Source organism: Ambystoma mexicanum, chromosome 6p, assembly GCF_040938575.1.
Source record: "Ambystoma mexicanum isolate Mex_15411 chromosome 6p, UKY_AmexF1_1, whole genome shotgun sequence".
NCBI lineage: Eukaryota > Metazoa > Chordata > Amphibia > Caudata > Ambystomatidae > Ambystoma > Ambystoma mexicanum.
Genome location: NC_090935.1, coordinates 372,368,527 through 372,389,986, shown reverse-complemented (window position 1 = coordinate 372,389,986; position 21,460 = coordinate 372,368,527). Strand labels below are relative to the sequence as shown.

The window sequence follows — 21,460 nt, the reverse complement described above, 5'->3', positions numbered from 1 at the left end:
AGGGATGACCATTGGAACACGATTCCCCACCATGAATTTTCCCAGGACGAGGAATCGGCAAAGCCATCTCTCCCAGACAACACCGCAGGGTTCCATTCTATAGTCATGAAAGCTTGCAAGGAGTTCGGCCTCCTTGCTTTGGAGGACGACAAATGATGCTTTTTGTTTGATAATATGGGTAAGAGGAAGACGACTGTGGTCTCAGTTCCCATCTTCGACCATTTCTGTCAAGAGGGGCTAAAACAATGAAATGACCATTCACAGCGCCAGCTGTCAAAGGCTGCCTAGACAAAAAGTACAACCCAGCGGAAAATGCTCCGAAATGCCTCTCTTCCCATCCATCTCCCGAATCAGTTGTCTCGGCTGCTCCTAGCCAGAAAGCTAAGTCTGAAAAACAAAAATGCGCTGTACCACCGGACAATGAAGTGCAAAAACAAGACGCTTATTGCAAAAAAAACTTAGCAATTGGAGCCTCAACGGTTAAATCGACTGACTCCCTAGCCATCCATAGCTAGGTATGATGGAGAAATGTGGCATAAGCTTGCACTAATCCTTGAACATCTCCAAGAGGAGAAGCTTAAGGAGGCGAAAGCAATCCTAAAGGAAGGAGAAGAGTCCTCCAACGTGAGTATCAATAGGTCTGTGGAGCTGGCATAGACCACATGTTTTAAGCAAGTAGCCAACGAGTAGTCCTAAGAAGGAAGGCCTGGCTCCGATGTACGGACTTGCGACCGGATGTCCTCCATAAAGTGGTAGACATGCCCATAAGACTGACAGTCAGGTCATTAACATCCATATAAAACCATTTACCTTTTCGTCAGTTTAGGGAATCAGTGGGCAGAAAATCCACGTCCTCGTACAATAAAGGACATCAGTTCTCAAAAGGCTCAACATGCTCCCTGGTATACAAAACGGCTTACCGAGGGTACTACAAATTAAAGGATTCTCATCAAAATTGGTTCCAGAAGCACCTCTCCCGATCCCAAAGGGAACAGGGTATAAGACACAACAATGACAACCCAACCCATGGCGTCCTGGCAAAATCCCCAGGTTCACCCGTGACTGGAGATAAATAACAAAGGCGCACAATACTGCACTCCTTCAAGAGGTGCAGCTCACGCTGCAAAAAAAAAGGCAATAGAAAAAGTCCCCAAAAGGGGGAAAGGGAGCTTTCTCCTGGTACTTGAAAATGGAGACCCATTCTAGATTTCAGAAGGTTAAACAAGTTTATAAAGCACAGGAAATTCACTATTATCATTTTACAACTTGTCATGAAGGCAGTGCAGAAACCACGACTACCTGGCATTCCTGGATCTCCAGGATGCGTATTTTCACGTATCCATCTTGACAAATCAGCTAACTCATTACTTTCTTCTATGGATGTAGTCAGTTTTACCCAGTGGATAAAAGAACCCACACAAAGGGACGGGCATACCATCGACTGGGTTTTGACGCACCAGCTAGATGTCCTAAACCCTACCTCATCTAGTTGTCCATGGGCTCACCATTTTCTGGTAAATTATACTGTTTATTTTCCTGAAACTCCTGCTCATTTAAAAACTTTGCCAAGAAGCTATAAAGTGAGCCACAACTACAAGAACGTGACCCAACCCAAACTCAACTCCTTTCCGGAAATACATCTGCTTCCCTTGGAGTCCTTGGAAAATGCCAAGGTCACTCATTTATCATCTACCTTGCTGGCTGCAATAGAAACATAAGCACCAGAAAAGAATAAACTGATTAAACCCGAATCTCTACAAAAACGCATGTTGTAATTAAGACCTGCTACATTCACAAACCAAGAAAAGGGCACTAGAAAGAGAATGGTGTAAAATCCGAACACTCGGACCTTATGAATTACAAAGCTGCAGTGACAAATTTCAGAACAACTATCCTTAAGGCAAAATCTCCATACTATAATTCCAGGATTAGCAACGCGAAGTCCAGCTCTAGTGAGCTATTCAAAGTGTTGAAAGAAATCGAGGGAAAAAATGTTACTAAACAGGCTTTCACCCAAGATTCAGCCTTGTGCCAAATGATGCGGAACAAATTTTCAAACAAGATTCTGGGTCATCAAGGAAAAATACAGCAACTCAAGCTGAACATTACATCTGATGCAAGACCTAACCTCACTAAAATTATACCACAGACGCCAGAATTCAGCTTCAAACAATGCACTGAAGCTGAAATCTTTAAAATAGTTAACCTTAAACCCATGGCATGTAAGGGAGATATCTGTCCAGCTACCATCCTCGGAGTCCCTTCCTTTGACACCCTGGATCACTAGAATGGTCAACCTTTTATTCAACAAGGGCTTGGTTCCATCATCCCTGAAGGAGGTGTGGGTTACACCCCTACTGAATAAAAGTTCTGTGTACCCCTCATCAGCTAAGAACTATCATCCCATAACTAATGTACCCTTCCTGCTCACAATCCTGGACAAGGTAGCATACCTGCAGTTCCAGGAGTTCCTTGAATAAATAACATCCTAGGCACCGACCAGTCCGGATTCAGAGCAAGGCACGGGACGGAAACAGCCCTCTTGGATCTGAAGACAACCCTTACTGGTATAATTGAAAGCGGGAACACAGCACTACTGATGCTATTGTACCTTTCTGTAGCTTTTGACCTGGTTGTGCACTCTATTTTCGTCGAACTGCTAACAAATATAGTGGGTTGCTCTACCAAGACTTCAGACTGCATCACTTCTTTCCTTAGTCTACGACTTTCAAGAGTGGCTGTTGACAATGTTCAATCCTCAGGGATCCTGCATTTCACCATTACTCTTTATCATCTATATTTGGCCACTGCTTGATTTAATGGACCGCTTGGTTGTCAAGTGTACCAACTATGCTGATTACACTCCGGTAGTATTTGAACTCGTCTGCAATTATGAAGAGGACTCTAACATCATAAATGATGTCTATGCTGCAATACAATCCTGGATGATCTCAAACTCCCCGGCCCTGAATGACTTTAAGACCGAGCTTCTTATTGTGACTACCAGCCAGAGACTCAAGAAATGTAATACCTCCTATGCAAACTTTAATATCACCGACAACCAAATCAAGGTCTCAGATTGTGTCAAAACCCTTGGAATTCACCTAGATACTGAACTTAACATGAAATCTCATGTATCCTACACACGCTCATCTTGTGGCTATGTGGTCAGGCTACTGAATCAAATTAGGCCCTATATTGCGGTTAACAACCAAAGCACCCTAGCCTCTGCCCTCGTCAACTCAAGATTTGACTACTGCAATAGACTTCTGAGGGGGACCACATAAACCAATCTGCTGGACCTCCAGACCACACAACAGCGCTGTGCTAGCAGTCTTTGGCCTCCGTAAGCAGGATCACATCTCTGATTCAAGGAGGGCCCTGCGCTAGCTGGCCATTAAACATAGTATATTGCATAAGACCCTTGCATTAGCCTATAAATGTTGGACCTCTGTCGCTCCTGTCTACCTTGCAGAGCGACTCAAATTTGACTGACCACTTTGAACCCTTCGCTCTGGTGACGATCACAAATTTGTCCAGACTTGTTTTCTTTTGTCCAAGTTCGGAGGTGCCAGTTTTCCAGTACAGGCCTCGAAGGCCTGGAATGCCCTCCCACTACCAATTGGAGCCTGTAGTTCCTGCTGGCATTCAAAAAAGCAGTGAAAACCTACCTGTTTAACAGGCCATAATCGGCATTTCTCACCTCAGCATTCCACCTCTCTGGCCCTCATCTTGATATGTCCGTCTGTCCTGTCTCGTTACCTGCCCTGAGGCCCATGGGCATGTGCTTTATAAGAAATAAAATAAATAAATCCAGGGCACCAGAAATCTCTAGTTCGTGGTTGGAAAATCACACTAACAGTTCAGGGTCCTACCAATCGGCCTGAAATCGTACCTTCACAAAATGCCTTGCGCCAGTGGCAGCCAGCGTGCTCAGACACACCACGTCTGCCCTCATTTAGACGACTGGCTGGTACGATCCCCATCCAGGCAGGGAGCACTAGCATTGATAGCAGCAATGGTAGACCTATTTTAAGCACTGGGCTTCGCCATCAAATAAAGTAAATCCTTCTTGTGGCCGTCCAGGAGACACATATTCCTGGGAGCGGAATTCTCCAATCAAGAGACAGGGGTGCGTCCCTCGAGCGACAGAGTAAACACCCACATGGCCCTGCTGTAAACATTCACGCTGAGCAAGTTAAAAAAGGTGCGCCAATGCATGCAACTACTCCGGACAATGGCATACCACTGGTCCCTCGCTGCAGGCTTCATATGAGACTGCTACAAGAGTTCCTGGCAGCAAACTGGTCAGAAACCATCAGATCATGGTGGGACAAGGTTCGAGTCCCTCTCAAACTGCACTCGCAACTTCAATGGTGAGCAGCCAAAGCCAATCTCTACAAGGGGAAAGCGTTTCAAGAGCCAACTCCCAACAAAACGCTAGTTACATGGGTGGGGCGCTCATGTGAACCAACTACATGTTTAGAGGACTGTGGATGCCCCAGAATATATCTCTACCTATAAGCGTACTTCAACTGAGAGCGGTCCAATGGGCACGCAAGTCTCTTCTCCCAATTTTATGAAACCAAACAGTCAAAGTCCTCCGGGACAACACCACCACAATGTATTACCTGCAGAAGCAGGGAGGGAAAAGATCCAAAACATTGTTCAGGGAAGTTTAATTAACATGGCACTGGGCCATAGCCCACAGAATCAGCATTCAAGCATTCCACCTACTGTGGATCCACAATCAGATGGCGGAGAGCCTCAGCAGGCAACTGTCCCAAAACCACGAGTGGGAACTCGACTTGGCAACACTCCAATCACTGTTCCAACGGCGGGGTCGGACAACAGTAGACCTATTTGACACAATCCACATCGGGTAGTGTGTCAAATATGCAATCAGGATGCCCTAAAAGGGCTTGATTGGGAACTTGTTTGCTTTTCCGTGGGACGGCCTCTTCGCATATGCATTCCCGCAGTTCCCAATCCTGCTCAAGACGATGCAAACAATCAAGCAGCACTCCGGCAAAGTGATTCTTATTGCGCCAGACTGGCCCCGCCACACCTGATGCTCTGAGGTAGTCCAACTCTCAAGGGACAAACCCATTCGACTCAGCAATCAACTAGACATCATAACACAGGGCAAAGGAAAGATTCAGCACCACAACCTTCTGTCAATGTGCCTGACTGTGTGGCTCACGACTTCATGGAGTTCGGAAGCCTGCATATACCTCAAGAGTGTAGACAGTTTTTGGAGGCGGCTAGGGCTTCTGCCAGTAACAAATCATACCGTCTAAAGTGGAAGCGGTTTTGCAGGTGGTGGAAACACAAGGTCAACAACACCAAGTTAGACTCAACCTATTCCAGGTAACGTCAGTGCAAATATTGCCATACCTGCTAGGCCTAGCCAAACAGGGCCTTGCCCACAACTCTGTTAAAGTGCACTTGGTGGCCATCTCAAGATAAACCAGGCGGGAGAAGGGCATCGCCCTCTACGGACGCAGACGTGTGAAACATTTTCTCAAGTCCTCTTCAGAGGTTTTCCACCAGTAAGGCGAATATCAGAATGTAGCATCGCTGCTGTGCTCTCAGGGCTCATGAACAAGCCGAGTTACTCGTCCTGGAAAGTCACCTTCCTGGTGGCTATAACGTCAGCTAGGAGGGTGACAGCTACAGGCCCTCACCATCAACCAGCCATACATACGGTTCCAAAAGGACAGGGTAGTTGTCATGACCAATCTGTGGTTCGTTCTTAAAGTGCCTACGGATTTGCACAAAAATTCCAGTTTCCTTGACAGTTTCCTTTAGCAAACACTCGTCACCGGCAGAGGTGGCTTTACATTCGCTCGAACTCAAGTGAGTGCTGAAATACTACATTGACAGGACACAGTCCTTCAGGAGCTCAAAGCAGCTTTTCGTGGCGTATGACTCCACGAAAAAGGCAATGCTCTATCCAGTCAAAGCATCTGCGATTGTCTAGGCTCCCCCAAATGCATATTATACAAGAGCTACAACGGCTTCAGCGGCATGGTGATCGGGGGTTCCGATCAGACATCTGCCAAGCGGCCACCTGGTCAGTGCTCCATACATTCACAAGGCACTACTGCCTACAGAACCAGCATGCAGAGTAAGTGCAGACAGGGAAAGCAGTCCTGCAACTCCTGTTCCAGTGAGGTATGATCCTATGGATTTGCGGTAACATATGCGGGTGCAGGTTTATTGTTCCCTTTGTGCACCTCCTATGTCTATATACTGCTACATAGTCTATGAAAGATCCAATGCTGGAGAAAGAGTACATTTCTTATATGTGTAACTCCTGTTCTCCAGCATTTGGTATCTTTCATAGATTCACATGCACCCTCCTTCTGCCCCGTCAGGTAAGACCCCTCACACCCCAGGGACACCTGGTTGCACGGGGTTAGAATTGGAGGGGAATAGGAGGGTCTGGTCTAGAGCTACTTGAGGTACCATTGGTAGGGGCCAAAAACACCCATCATAAGGGTTTTAGGCTACAAAAGTTAGGTTCTTCTTGCCTAGGCCAAAGGGAATCAAAAAGTAACAGAGGTTTCCCAGCGTGACAGTGTATATTCACAGTATGTGAGTCTAAGAAAGATACCAATGCTGGAGAACAGAAGTTTCAGGTAATTAACATACTCCTCCTTTGCGCGATTCAGGAATGGTGTGCCTGCAACGATCTCTTTCCCCAATGTCAGCAAGACAGAGATCCTCCTCATTGGGACCCCCTGCTCCCGCTTTCCCCTCTTTCACTCTGGCCCACCTCCTTGGGCCCTCTCCCTGCACCTTAATGTGAGGCAAAAAACCTTGGGGTCTTCTTCGACTACACCTTGCCTTCTCCCCTCACATCATGCTCCTCTTGAAGTCCCACTATCAGCTGCACCTCCTCAGAGGTATTCTTCATTTTCTCACTTTCCCCAGAAGTTCAAAATCTCTAGAGCCCTGGTTGTCTCTAGACTGGACTACTGCAACAGCGTCTATCTCAACCTGCCTTCCTCTACTCTCCACCCTTTGCGACCATTCCAGAACAGGACTGCAAGACTTGGCCTCAATCTGTGGGATTGTATCTCTCCAGCCCTGTCATCTCTCCACTGGCACCCGGTGGATGCAAGGATCAAGTTCAAGACCCTCTGCATTGTCTAAAGGCTGTCTGGGGCCAGAGCACGCCTTACATCAAACACTCTGTTCCTAAACTTCTTCCTTCTTAAGCCCTTTGCTCAAATACCTCTAACTCTAACGGTCAGACGCTTCTCCAGGCAGAGAACTGGAGGTAGATCCTTCTCCTCTGCAGGGGCCTCACTCTGGAATGGCCTCCCTGCCCTGCTCAAACTGTAGCAGGACCACCTCAGGATACGGAAGCCGCTCAAGACCTGTTCGCTTCCGCTTGCTGACCACCTGTCTGCTGTGCTAGCTGGTTGCCTGGCTACCCTCTGAACTCAACGGGCACCAGGCTTCCTCTACGACCTGCAAGCACCTGCACTGCCTCCAGCCCTCCGCGCACTCCAGTCGCCCTGCCCCACCCCTTGCATTTCTCATAGCGGGCTCCACCGGCTGCACTTCCTGCACGATCTGAATGACACAAGGCCTAGCAAGATCGTTGTAATGCCCTATCTGTTCCCCTACCTTGTTTTGTCACTTCTAAGAACACTTGTGTACAGGCGCATTATAAATGACTCATATACCATATATGGATTCTTGTCCCGCAGATTCTTCATCTCCCCTCCCATCCATCCCTGCTCAAAGTGTTGGCAGCGGGAGTGTACCTATATTTAGTGATTAGATACCTGTTGATGGTCATAGTGACAGTTTTCTGTCTGACATGCCAAATGTTTTCTCAAACCAATAAAAAAACATTTTTTTCCAGGAGTGTTTCTTCCCACTGGGAAGTCTGTTATTGTTAACCACTTATGGGCTGTTTCGCCCTCATTCCGCTCACTGTTTTCCACTGCAGCGGTTGAGCTCTGGGGAGAAAAGGGAGTAACTGAGGTATGGGGTGTAGTAACGTGGTACATATCAGACATCGCGTCCGTAGCCAACGATCGAGCACAGACCTAATGAGTACCAATTAAGGTGATGTGCACGGCTGCAACCTTGTCTTTACACCGCACAACACCAAATGTTTAATAAAAACCTTTTGTATCACTCACATCAAATAGAGGTTCTGGCAGTGAACATCATAGAGATACTTTAAACAAGCTGCAATTCATAAGAAATAGTGATGGCATATTTATTTATAGTTTGTTGGATTGTTCTGGTTGGTACGCTCAAAATGGCATAAATGTTATTTACGTCAATGCTGAAGTTCTTTCTTTGAGGATATATTCTGAGGTTGAAGGAAAAGACTGAGTAACATTGTTGCAATATTTTCTTTTTTTCCTATAAACATTGCACCGTGTACAATAATTACTGTTGGTATTTTTAAAATGGCAGCTTTAGTACTCCTGCCAACATGCAGCAGAGACTACTGGGATTCATTCGCCCTGATGTAGGAAGTTCTCAGCAAGCACAACAAGAGCTCCAGAGGAAGTACCACAGTAAGAAAATGTTCATAAGATTTCATTTTCTGAACTAAGAGAAACCGACCTTAGAGGCATACATTATTTAATCTTTTCACATGTCCCATTTTGGTCTACCACTTTCTCTGTGGAGGCCCACAGTGAAAAACCAGAAATAAAGTTATGATGGGGGAGATTTGGGAGGGGCTCCGACTGTTGGGGTGTGTAGGAGGGCACAGGGCTTACTGTGCGTCGCCCCACCCTTATTATTACATATATACTTGTATGTGTGATATACGCTTCCTAATGGCACAAAGAATAAATTAAGAAGGTACAAAGAAACATGATTTACTTGGATGCTGCTGCATCACAGGGTCAAACAGGAAATCTATATCCTGATATCCTAAATGAGGGGTGAATGAAGTAACTTCTCATTCTTTTAATTTGATTCAAATCCAACATACTTAAATATCTCAGTGTTGACACTATTTGAAAGCTAGCTACAAGGTTAGATTAATTATAACATTTTTGAAGACTGGTATCAACTATGAAATAGATGCATTAATACTGTTGATTAAGTTATTTTAATATCTAATTGTTTTGATTTATTGCCACCTATTTCTATATGCTATTGAGTTACAAGAGTAGAGTAAACAATATTATCTTTTTATATTACAGCAGAGGCTCAGTTAAATGAGAAAATTTCACTTCAGTGGATACAGCAGCTTGTACGTAAAACATGCCAGGCATTGGCCTTATGGAAACTGCTTTGTGAACATCAGTTCAGTGTTATTGTGGGGGATCTTCAGAAGGTATTACACAACATATCTTTTGTTAACATATTTTCATTAAGCTTTGTGCCTTTACGGAATGCAGTTGAATGGTTGCAATTTGGAAATCTCACAAACTACCCGTTGGCTCAAGACACACTTGTTTAATCTTCCTAAAGAGGCTCCCAGCCTTCTGATAAAACTTTTATTGGAACCTCTGACTTAAATGGCACTCAGCCCCTAGTGTGTTACTTGCCAATGGTTTATCGTTTGAGTTTGTTTTAAGGCTTAACTAAATAACTGTATTTGTATAAATTGTGCCTAACTTGTATTAAGAGTGCTCTGTGTGTGCTTAACTGTACCCTTCACCACACTCACGCCCTCCTCAGTCTAAGCCCTGCTGCTCATCCACTCTACCCATATAGTTTGGCTAGACATCAGTGTTTCTGGTTCATTGAAATAAGGAAACCTCTCAGAATCTGCCAACAGTTCTGATTCTAAAAATCTGATTAAACAAGTGCAACAGGAGCATGTGATGTCCGGGTATTCAGCTTCGCAGTCAGTCTCCTTCCTTCCTTCCTTCCTTCCTTCCTTCCTTCCTTCCTTCCTTCCTTCCTTCCTTCCTTCCTTCCTTCCTTCCTTCCTTCCTTCCTTCCTTCCTTCCTTCCTTCCTTCCTTCCTTCCTTCCTTCCTTCCTTCCTTCCTTCCTTCCTTCCTTCCTTCCTTCCTTCCCATTCAGCGGATTGCATTTCCTTCCTTCCTTCCTTCCTTCCTTCCTTGCTATTCTCCTAAGTTCTAGCTGGTAAAACGATTTCAACGGAGCATGTGGTGTGGCTCACTGCAGTTTCCTCTATTCTTCCGTGCCTCAACCCCCTCACTCCTAGACTCCAGACGGAATGTCAGTAATTGTATTTATAGCTTGCACTATGCCCTCAGATCTCAGTTCCTTGTTTGTGGTGCTCTGCAAGCTTATCAGAACACAGTTGGTAGTCTAATTATTTTTTCCTTTGTCATATTTGGACCCAAGCCTTCAGAATTAAAGCGCAGCCAAGATTGCAGCTCCCAGATGACCATTATTGGTTTGCACAACATTTGTTTGTGGTATATAGGGACTCTTGTTTGTGGTATATAGGGACTCATGCCAGTCAATGAACCTGAAGGCTCGGCTTAACTGGCGCTATGTAGACCACCTTCAAAGTCGATTTCTCCACCCCTGGAATTAAGTATGTCTGGGAAGGCAGGCCGCCCATAAGATTAAGAGGTTTCAATGGATTGCCTTTCTCCCGCAGATTCCTTGTCGGATAGATATCCCTTTCCAGCTTAAGCTGCTTGGAAAGACTTTGACAGGCGGTCGTAGTGGACCTCGACCCGGCTGTTGATCGTCGAGCCGCCTTGACTCTGTGACCAATTGTCTGCTCTGGACATGACATTGGGCGTCATACATATGCTGCGTCACAATGCCCCGTACCTCAGTTCCTTTTTTCCATGCTTTCAGCATGCTTCTTGTGAAGAACACCATCGTTCGTTGATCTCTCGATTTCACTTGATATTTTTTGACATTTGTCATCGTGAGCGACCATTTCCGCACTCCGGTTCTCAGGCTTTAAGCACTGCTCCGATTGCAGCTCGTCCAGTGTTTGTGGCCGACCAGCATGATAAATGTGTGTGGTGCCTTGGCACGGGTCACCACACTGAGGGTTGCTCACCTTGCGGCAAGATGTGTCATGATCTCTGCTTCCAAAAGGTCAGGGTTTTCCCAACTCCCTTGGAAGCAGATCCATAACCCAGGTTCCGAGTGCCAACCAGTCCCAATTGGGACCTTTTGGACCCAGTCCTGGCGCCAGTGGCACCAGGCTCATAAATATGCCCAGTCCCAGCACTGGAAGCGCCGGGCTCATAATGCTTGGGTGGACTTACCTGCAGCAGACCATGCTGCTTACTTGCCTGCCAGTTGAGCCTCTGATCCTCTTCTGTTTGGAACTACTTTTCCTGTTGGGTGGGGCAGGAGCCACTCCCTAGATTCAGAACACTGGAACTCTTCTGGAAAGCAGGAACTCTTTTCTTACCTAGGCGTGGCTGTGGAAGGAGACAACTAAGCACTACAGGAGGCTATTTAAACCACACCCGATGGATGAATCTTGCTTTGCGTTATTCTGCATCCTCTGCAGTAGAACGCTCATCGTGTCTTCTGCATCTGATCCTGGGCCTAAGGAAAAAGGCTTACCATCCTGAATCCAGTCTTCAGCAACACCTATAAAGACAAGAAAGAACAGGTTAGCATTACGGTCTTCAGTGACAGCTCTTCACTTACCTGGTCCATCGGCTGTCACCAACGCCTCGCGTTGCATTCCGGCATCTGAAAGACAAAGGCTTACCTACTCTTCGTGCGCTCCGGAGGTCTTCATACTGCATTCCGGCATCTGAAAGACAGAAGCTTACCAACTCTTTGCACGCTCCGGAGGCCTTCGGCACTGCATCCCGCATCTGAAAGACAAAACAAGGTGCGTTTAAAGACATTGGGGAACTTTAATACTCACGTGCCATTACTCCTTTCCACATCTAAACCAGTAGGTATTCCGGCACCCTGCAGCCGCTCCGAACTTGTACCTGCAAAATAAAAAGACAGTTAGAGCGCATCGTGAAGCAGGCAACAAGCGCTTACTTACGTGCTTCCAGGCGCTTCTATTCATCGCACGGGCTCCATCTTCAACTCACTTCAGCCCGTCATCCGCCATCGGCGGAACCCTGCAAAACAAGAAACATCATTACTAAAGACTTTAAAGACATTAGAATTACTCGAAACGTACCGTTCGTGCAGTAAACGACGGACAGCAGTCTTCTGAAGTCAAGAGGCCTGCTCCCCTTATCCAGTGAAGAAACTGGTTACAGCACCCTGCCCCAAGGCAGATGGAGAGCACGGCGTTCACTTACCTAAGGTGAGAGCGTTAACCTTTGGGGTTCTACAGGAGAAGAGAAAGGGAAGAAGAGAGATACATTCAATAACCCAGTTCCTTAATCCCATATTTTCTATCTGCAGACATCTTACCCTTCGAGTCAGACATACAGTGCACAGAGGTCCAGCCCAAAGAGCCAGCCGTGTGTTACACATCACCTTTGAAGATACGGTATACGCCCAGTCAAGACCGGCGCCTCTACGGGAATCAGGTGAGCATTACAAGATGAACTGAAAGCACGTATGGGAGCGGGCAGCTAAGCTCGCGGTGGGCTAACCGCCGTCCAATCAACTGTCGCGGTCAACAGATCAGTCATTGGAGGCCAAAATGGAAGACCCCCACTCCTGAGGAGGATGGGCACCGTTGCAAGGCCACGAAGAGATTCCACTCTTGGAGTGACTAGTCCTCACATAAAAAGAAGAGATGCCACCGACGCTACTCTGACTCCTCGTCAGAACGTGGTAAGTCATTGACAGGGTCGACATCCAGACAAAAATGCGAGGACTTAAAGTCCCACTGTTAGGCAGAAACCTGTGCAGTTCCCTTAGGGACCACTGAAAAAGGCTTAAAACCACAGGTATTGGCAGTAAACCCAATTGGTAGCAGTCTGTGCCATCCAGATTTATCTGGTAGCTATGGCTGAGCAGCCAGACTTCTCTCAAGAAGAGTTAGACAGTATATAGAGTATACAAGATAGGTACCAAAATACAGTAGCACAAGCAAACACTGACCAGAGCTTGGGTATAAAAGTATATAATTATTTATTTAAAAACACACTTTGTAATATACACTAACACTAATATGGCAAGCAAGTTCAAACACAGTCACTATTAGTATATATACATCCCTGATTACTTATTGAACAAGTCTTAGTTAAAACACCACTTATTTACAGACAGAGGTAAGCGCTTAACCGAAGATGGCACTCCAATAAGTTAGTTAAAAAGGCAGAATTAGGAAAATACACAAAACCAACACTTTAAAAGAACCAGAGCAAGTCAGAAAAGGCAGAGTCTATTGAGGAGCAAGAAAGTCATAGGCCAGGCCCACTCTTGGAGAGAGCAAGGCGGAATGTGTCCAAGATCACAGTTGAATAGTACTTTAAAGAGTCGTTGCAGATAGTTCAAAAAGGGTTGGATCAGTTCAGAAAAAGTTAGTTAGCAGGTCCCAAGTCACCTCAGGATCGAAAGTCAAGGATTTACGGGACACCTTGAACAGTCTGTTGCAAGGGAGACCAGACGGGACTCAGTACCTGAAATGGTGAGAAAGCTCCAGCGGGGGCAGTTGTTCCTGGCAGCGGGTGCAACTCGGTGCTTCGTCCAGGGGAAGAGAAGATCTCGACCTGGAGGAAAGCTGGAGGTCGTTGCAGGGAAGAAACCAGCCGCAGAGTTTCCCGGTTGAAAGGTACTACCCTTTTATTCGCGGTAGTGGTGAAGCGTGGCTATCCGGCCGCCGGGGCGCTTGGCACGGGCGATTCGACCACGAGATGATCCAGGAAGGCGAAAAGAGGGCGAACTGGTTATCCCTACTAGTTCAGAGGAAGAAGACTCTCCGGGATGAAGATCTTCTCTGTCGTTGGGAAGTGGTGAGACGGTTCAGCAGGGCTCCACCGGTGGTGGTGGTGTTGCAGGTCGGCTCAGCTTCTCCCTCTTCGGATTCTTTGGTCCTGTGACGACTTCTGAAGTTCCAGTCCCCAAAGCCCTGCTTCTATGCAGAAAACCCCCATTCATCAGTCCTAGCTGTCACTCAAACATGCTTTAACATTTAAACAGGGCCAATCACACAAGAGTGCGACTTGAGTTGCCGAGGCAAGTCAGTCCAGGGTGCCTAAACCCCCCCTCCCACACATCCTGTAGACCCAGACAGAGGTGCACCACTTTTGGGGGCTTCTGTGTAGAAGCCTGCCAAAAAGTGGAACAAAGGGCTCGACTTGGGTTGGAGTTACAGAGGCGAACACAAACGCCATTTTAAAACCGAGTCCTGGCAAAAAGACCCAACCGGGAAATAAATATTAAATAAATAACCCGGCGGAATCTTTAACATTGCACCAAAAAAGTGGTGCTTTTAAAATGAATGGGAAACTCCCATAGGAAATATTCCGGTGGAATATTTTGCGTGGTAACCACTGCCACCAGCCAGAAACTCGACGAGGGGGGACTGCACAGTGGCCCCTCGAAAAACAGACCCAGGGGCAATCTAATTACCCCTACCAGTACTTCCACAATATGATGGTTTGTACTGGTTTTGTTTCCAATTTAAGACTAGTGAAGTCAATGGTGACTTTACATGCCCTGGGAGACAGTCAGTCAGTCCCAGGGTATGGAGTCTGTTTGGGGGTCACTATGACACCCCTCTGTTACTGCACTGAGGGTGCTGTGTAACACACTTACCAAAAACCACATGAAACTCTATGGAGTAAAAGACCCCATAGCCCATAAAACATATTTCAAAGTCAAAGGATATCTCAAAACCTGTCTGAGTGGGAGAAAAAGAGTCTCACTCTTAGCAGGAGAAAAAAAGAAACCCCAAAAATCCAGCAAAGCTGCTGGGGGACTCACTAGGTTTGGGAAATTAGCCTTAACAGAGAATTCTCCCTAACACCCACATGTTAGCCATGTTTAAAAAGGCAGCTGTGGGTGCGGGTGAGCCCCCGATACAGCAGGCTCCGGTACCTCCAGCGGCACCCTGTAATTCCGGCCTCAAGGTAGCACTGATTCCAATGGCCTCAGGTGGGCCTTCTGTCTCGCTGCCGAGCAAATCTGTCCAGGCTTTGACGCCAGGGCCTTTCCATGGGCCTCAGATCCCAATCACGAGGTGCCACCGGCACCCAGAACTTTGTCTGTGCTGATCGCCATACCCTCGATGTCTTGTATACTGTTGTCTTGATCAGACTTCTTCGGGTCAATAGCGGACATCTTCTGCGCCGAGGACGAAAACCAAGGCGTTGTCGATCCCATTTATTCAGGAACTGGTGGTACTGACTATTTTACCGACCAGGCGGACCTGATGGCCTTGGCAGAGGGGCTGCACAATGCCAGTGGGCTGGAAACTTCTCCAGACATCGAAATGCAGCAGGCCAACCCCTATGCCCATACACAATCAAAGTTCAGGGCTCTGGTTGACAGAGTAGTTGAGACCTTGGGCTTAAGTACCCCCGCCGTGCAGGTCTAGGGCTTTGAATTTATGGACATTCTTGATAAAGTTCCTACCACAGAAAGGGCTATGCTTTTCAATCCAGCTATCTCTGACCCTATCATCACCTTATTGCAATGCCTCTGTACCATTCCTACGGTTCATTCAGACCTGGCAAAGAAATATAGGCAGACAAGGGGAGACCCCTCTTTTCTATCCTGTCACCCCACACTGGAAGGTCTGGTTGTTCAGGAGGACACTGTGTCCACCAGGGCTGCTACTTCAATATCGAATTTGGCTACAGATAGGGAGGGCAGGAAAGTAGAAGCCCTAGCGAAAAAGATTTTCTCCTCCGGGAACTTGGCGTTGAAGGAGACAAATGCCGGAATGAGGTAGCCAGACAGTTCTTGCAAACGTGCCTGGACGTGACACTGTGTTGGTCGGTTGATGGAATCGGCTATGGTCCTTAGTAGGTAGGCCTACCTGCATTCCTCAGGGTTCTCACTCAATGTCCAGAATCAATTGTTGGACATTGCTTTTGATGGGGTGAATTTCTACGGGCCAAAGGCCGATGACTCATTGGAGAAATTCAAGGAGTCCAAGCTTGCTGCAAAGTCACTGGTCCTAGCTGCGCAGCAGCCTGCTCAACTGCCTTCAGTTTCGCTTCGATGGGTAGAGACTACAGGTGCTACGTCTCCTATGGCAGGAAGGCTCAGCTCCTGCAAGACGGGTCAAGGCATTTCTCGTTCTCCGGAAGGCACAGAGGTGCCTCTGGAGGTCGGCAGACAGCAACTGCAGCGGCAGGGGTGTCTCCGTCCTCAAAGCCTCTTTGATTTCCCCTTCACCACTCTCCGATTGGAGGGTGGCTGACCGAGCATTGGACCCAGTGGCAGAAGATTACCTCCAATGCCTGGGCCCTGCAGCTCGTACGGTGGGGTCATTGCCTGCCTTTCTTAAGAAAACTTCTGGGCAGATCCCCACTGCCTCCTTGCCAACTGTAACAGGAGCTCCAGGAAGAAATGCAAGCCATTTTGAAGGGTGCTGTGAAAGATGAGTTGCCCAAGCAAAGAGGGTCGGGCTGGTATTCCCAGTATTTTTCCTGGTTCCCAAAAAAGGGAGGTCTCAGTTCCATCTGGGACCTCAGGGCCTTAACCAAGTTCCTGAGGAGGGTCAAATTCAGGATGGCGGTAATCAGAGAGATTCTCCATGCTCTCGAGTTACAGGACTGGCTGGTGTCCATAGATCTTCAGGACGCTTACTTTAATGTGCCGATGCATCAAAAGCACAGGTGTCTCAAAGGGGACAAGCACTTTCAGTTTCAGGTGCTTCCCTTTAGGTTGACCCCTGCATAGTGTCTTCACCAGTTTCATGGTGGTAGTTGCGGCTTACCTCAGGAGATCCATTGTCCATGTGTTCCCATACCTGGACGACTGCCTGATCTGAGGGAAGTCGGCGGAGCAGGTCTTGTCTCATCTGGGGGGATACCTGTTCACTACTCCACAGGGTGGGCTTCTCTATGGACTTGCAGACGTCCCACACAACACCCACTCCGAGGCTCCAGGTCATCAGAGCAGTTCTAGACACTCGTGCAGGGAAGGCTTTTCTGCCCAGGGAGAGAGTCGCCAGCATTGCACATATGGTACAGTTGTTCCAGGACCACGCCACCCTACCTGCGCCATCCTCCCTCTGCCTCTTAGGCCTCCTGTATATTTTTTAGTGCCATAGGCCACGCTGCAGATGCAATCCTTTGAATGGTTCCTCCGAGGTCAGTGGTCCCATTCCTCTGTTCTTTGAAGGGACCGCCTCAAGGTGTCCAGGTCTGTAGTCGACTACCTTTCTTGGTGGGCTAGCAGCAGCAATATGCTAGCTGGGAAACCCTTCTGGTTTCGGGTCCGAGTAGTCACAGATGCGTCCCTGAAGGGTTGCGGTGCTCACTGCAGCGACTTGCAGATGAGCTGTATTTGATCCGCAATGGAAGTCATTTGGCAGATCAGCAGGCTGGAGTTGCGAGCCATCAGGTTAGCCCTGAAGGTGTCTGCTCGGTTTCTGAAGAGGAAACATGTCCTGATCTTGACGGACTATATGGTGGCCATACACTACCTGAACAAGCAGGGTGGGGTGCGCTACCTCCCCCATTGCAGAGAATCCAAGCAGCTGTGTTTCTGGTTATTGGAGAACCAGATCTGGTCTCAGCAGTTCACTGAGTAGGGACAGAGAACAGTTTGGTTGATGTTTTGAGAAGGCAGAGCACAGTCTCACATGAGTTGGAAGTGTGCCAGGAAGTCCTATAGTATGTCTTCTCTCTCTGGGGTACCCCAGCGGTGGATCTATTTGCCACCGAGTTCAACAGAAAGTGCAAACAGTTTTGTTGGAGGGAATTCCCAGCGAACCGTGCGCTAGGGGGTGCATTTATGGTGGATTGGTCCTTCCCTCTTCACTATGCCTTCCCTCTGATTCCAGTCATCCCCCGGTGCTCTCAGGAGGTTGATGAGGTTCCAAGCAACAGTGATCTTGTTCGCCCCAGATTGTGCAAGGAGGACCAGGTACTCTGGCCTCCTGGACTTGTCCATCTGCCCACATTGCCGGTTTCCTCGCCGCCCAGATGTTTTATTCCAGTCAGGTCGGGTGCGCTACCTGATACCAGAAATGCCTCAACCTACATTCATTGCTCTTGAGAGGAGGAAATATGGCTAGGACTTCTCTGAGGAGGTACTCGAGGTGCTTCTGGTGGCACAGAGGCCATCCACAAGATTGTACGTGTGCTGGGTTGAGAAGATTTGAGGTTTGGTGCTGCGAACAGCGAGATTGAATTTATATCTTGCCCCACCACTACAGGGATGGAGTTCCTTTTGTCACTGGCCTCGTCCGGCCTTCAAGTTACCATTGTCAATGGATACTTGGCTTTGTGTTAAAGTCCCTGGATCAAGGATCTTTCTTCACAATTCCAGTTACGGCCCAATTCCATAAGGGTATTGTGAATAAGTTTCCATCTGTTCCTTTTGTTGTCACTGATTGGGATTAGAACCTGGTTCTCACAATCCTTATGGCGGCTCCCTTTGAGCCGTTACATCCTTCTTCTCTGTGCCTTCTACCATTGCTTTTCTGGTTGCCATCTATTCGTCCAGACAGGTCCACTAGTTACAGGCCCTTTCTTGCAAACCACCCTTTATTTGCTTTTTTCTGAGAAAGTATCCCTTAAAGTGAGACCAGGGATCTTGCTTAGTTGATGTCAGAATTCCATCTTTCTCAGGGGATAGATCTTCTGGTGTTCTTTCCACCTTCGCATCCCTCCAGGGAGGCGGACCCATTTCACTGGTTGGACCTTAAGAGAGCGTTACGCTTTATGTAGAAAGAGCGGCGTAATACAGAAAAACCAACCAGTTTTTTGTAGCCTACTCTTTTAAAAAAAAAAATGTTTATTTTAAACTAAGGCAGGACAATTTACATACAACATTTCATGAGGATTTTAATCCTTTTTGACAATTCCCTTTAGCTTATACTCCCTCCCCCCTCTGGTCCCCAGCTCCCTCCCCCCAGCTCTCTGCTCCGTGGGACTGTCTGCTGCCCTCGCCATTCAGGTAGGCTCTTGATCCTTCAGGACCCATCGAGTGTTGAGCGGTTTAAATGTTAAGGCGGGAAATCGCTGGTCGTAGTCCACACTGGGGCCCAGACATTCTGGAAGCGGTGCAGGACTCCTGCCCTTGCCGCGGTCACTTTTTCCACGATCAGGATGTCCCATAATTTTCCCCACCAGTGGGCCATGCACGGGCCGTCCAGGGACTTCCAGAAGCGGGCTAGCACAGTTTTGCCTTGCAGGAGGCATTGCGTTACTAATTTCGCTCTGTTTCTGGAGAGGGGGTATACCCTGGGGGTTGGGACCCCCAGAACGACCGTTTCGGGTTCCAGGGGGAGTGTCATCCCGGTAATTTGTTCGATCGTCGCCAGGCACCGTTCCCAGAATTGCTGGATCTTTGGGCAGGCCCACCACATGTGGAAGAAGGAGCCAGGCTGGGGGCATCCTCTCCAGCAGGAAGTGTCCACCCGTGGGTTCATGTAGTGTAGTCTAAGGGGGGGTAGTACCATCACAGCATGAGCTTATATGCACATTCTTTATTGGTAACACAGGTAGATGAGGAGTGGGTACATGTCCAGATGTCCACCCAGGTCTGGTCGTCAATCGGGTGACCCAGGTCGGCCTCCCATTGGGCCATGCATCGCGTTCTTGCACTTACGAAGTCCCCCAGGAAGCGTCTGTACAGGGTTGAGATCCTGCCCCGGGATGGTAGGTCCTTAAGCGTCAGTTCAAGGGGAGTAAGAGGGCGAGTGGCAGCCTGGAGGGTCTGGGGGTCCGAGCACCAGTGCCGGAGTTGGCAGTAAATAAATCTGTCTCTTTCCTGTAGTTGGAACACTGCCTTGCATTGCTCAAAGGTGCGGGGAATGTTTACGGCGTATAGCTGTTCGTGTCTCGAGGTCGCTGTCAATCCAGTTCTGGAAGTTACGGGGGTTCGTCCCCGGTGATAAGTTTGGGTTATGGAAGATTGGGGAGAGTGGGCTTTGTCCTCTTGGGATTCCCTTTTTGTTTCAAGGCCCAGTCCCAGAAGCTTAGTGTGTGTTTGGTTGTTAGCAAGAGTGTCTTCCAGTGTGCTCTCATGGAGGGCTGGATATGTGGGAGAAATCGCAGGGGAGCGGTATTTGAGCTTGCTCCAGTTCCACCCATCTAGGCAGAACCAGTACAAACCCTCATACTGTGGAAGTACTGGTAGGGGTAATTAGATTGTCCCTGGGTCTGTTTTTCGAGGGGGCACTGTGCAGTCCCCCCTCGTCGAGTTTCTGGTTGGTGGCAGTGGTTACCACGCGAAATATTTCACCGGAATATTTCCTATGGGATTTTCCCATTCATTTTAAACGCACCACTTTTTGGTGCAATGTTAAAGATACCGCCGGGTTATTTATTTAATATTTATTCCCCGGTTGGGTCTTTTTTCCAGAACTCGGTTTTAAAATGGCGTTTGTTTTCGCCTCTGTAACTCCAACCCAAGTCGAGCCCTTTGTTCCACTTTTTGGCGGACTTCTACACAGAAGCCTCCAAAAGTGGTGCCACTCTGTCTGGGTCTACAGGATGTGTGGGAGGGGGGGTTTAGGCACCCTGGACTGAGTTGCCTCGGCAACTCAAGTCACACTTTTGTATGATTGGCCCAGTGGTGAGCCGCCCGGCTCACCACTTAGCATGTTTGAGTGACAGCTAGGACTGATGAATGGGGTTTTCTGCATAAAAGCAGGGCTTTGGGGACTGGAACTTGAGAAGTCGCCACAGGACCAAAGAATCCGAAGAGGGAAAAGCTGAGCCGACCTGCAATGACGACACCAACCGTGGGGCCCTGCTGAACCGCCTCACCACTTTTCCCGACGACAGAGGAGATCTTCATTCGGAGGAGTCTTCTTCCTTTGACTGGTGGGGATAACCAGTTTGCCCGCCTTCCCGGATCATCTCGTGGCCACCTTGCCTGTGCCAAGCACCCCGGAAACCGAGATACCACGATTAACCACTACCGCGAATAAAAGGATAGTACATTTTAACCGGAGAACTCTGCGGCTGGTTTCTTCCCTGGCAGTTCAACGACCTTCAGCTTTCCTCCAAGTCGAGATCTTCTCTTCCTCTGGACGACGCTGCGACTTGCACCCGCTGCCAGGAACAACTGCCCCCGCTGGAGGATCCTCTCCATCTTAAAGGTACTGTGCCCGCCTAGCCTCCCTTGCAACGGTCTGTACGGGGTGTCTATTAAATACTCGATTTATTACCTGGGCTGACCCTAGGCTGGCTAACTGAACTTTTCTGAGCTGAACTTATTCCTTTTCGAACTCTCTGCAAGACTTTTTCAAGCCTCTTAAACTGTGTGATCTTGGGCGCATTGGTGTTCTGCTCTCTCTAAGAGGGAGCCTGGCCTCTGAACGTTTTGCTCACAAGTAGACTTTGACTTTCCTGCCTTGCTGGGTGCTTCTTAAGTATTAGTGTTGTGTGCTTTTCTAATTTCTGCCTTTTCCCTCCCTTTTTTTGTAACTTATTGGAGTGCCATCTTCAGTTAAGCGCTCA

At 48.0% G+C, this 21,460-nt stretch overlaps 1 protein-coding gene across 1 annotated transcript in view; it reads left to right on the top strand.

Moving 5' to 3' along the window:
• NUP155 (nucleoporin 155) overlaps positions 1-21,460 on the top strand; it is a 1,628,423-nt gene that overhangs the window by 780,429 nt on the left and 826,534 nt on the right. The window contains exons 21-22 of the mRNA XM_069627148.1: positions 8,449-8,552; positions 9,192-9,325. Coding sequence (XP_069483249.1) covers positions 8,449-8,552; positions 9,192-9,325 — 238 coding nt within the window. The remainder of the gene's footprint in view (positions 1-8,448; positions 8,553-9,191; positions 9,326-21,460) is intronic.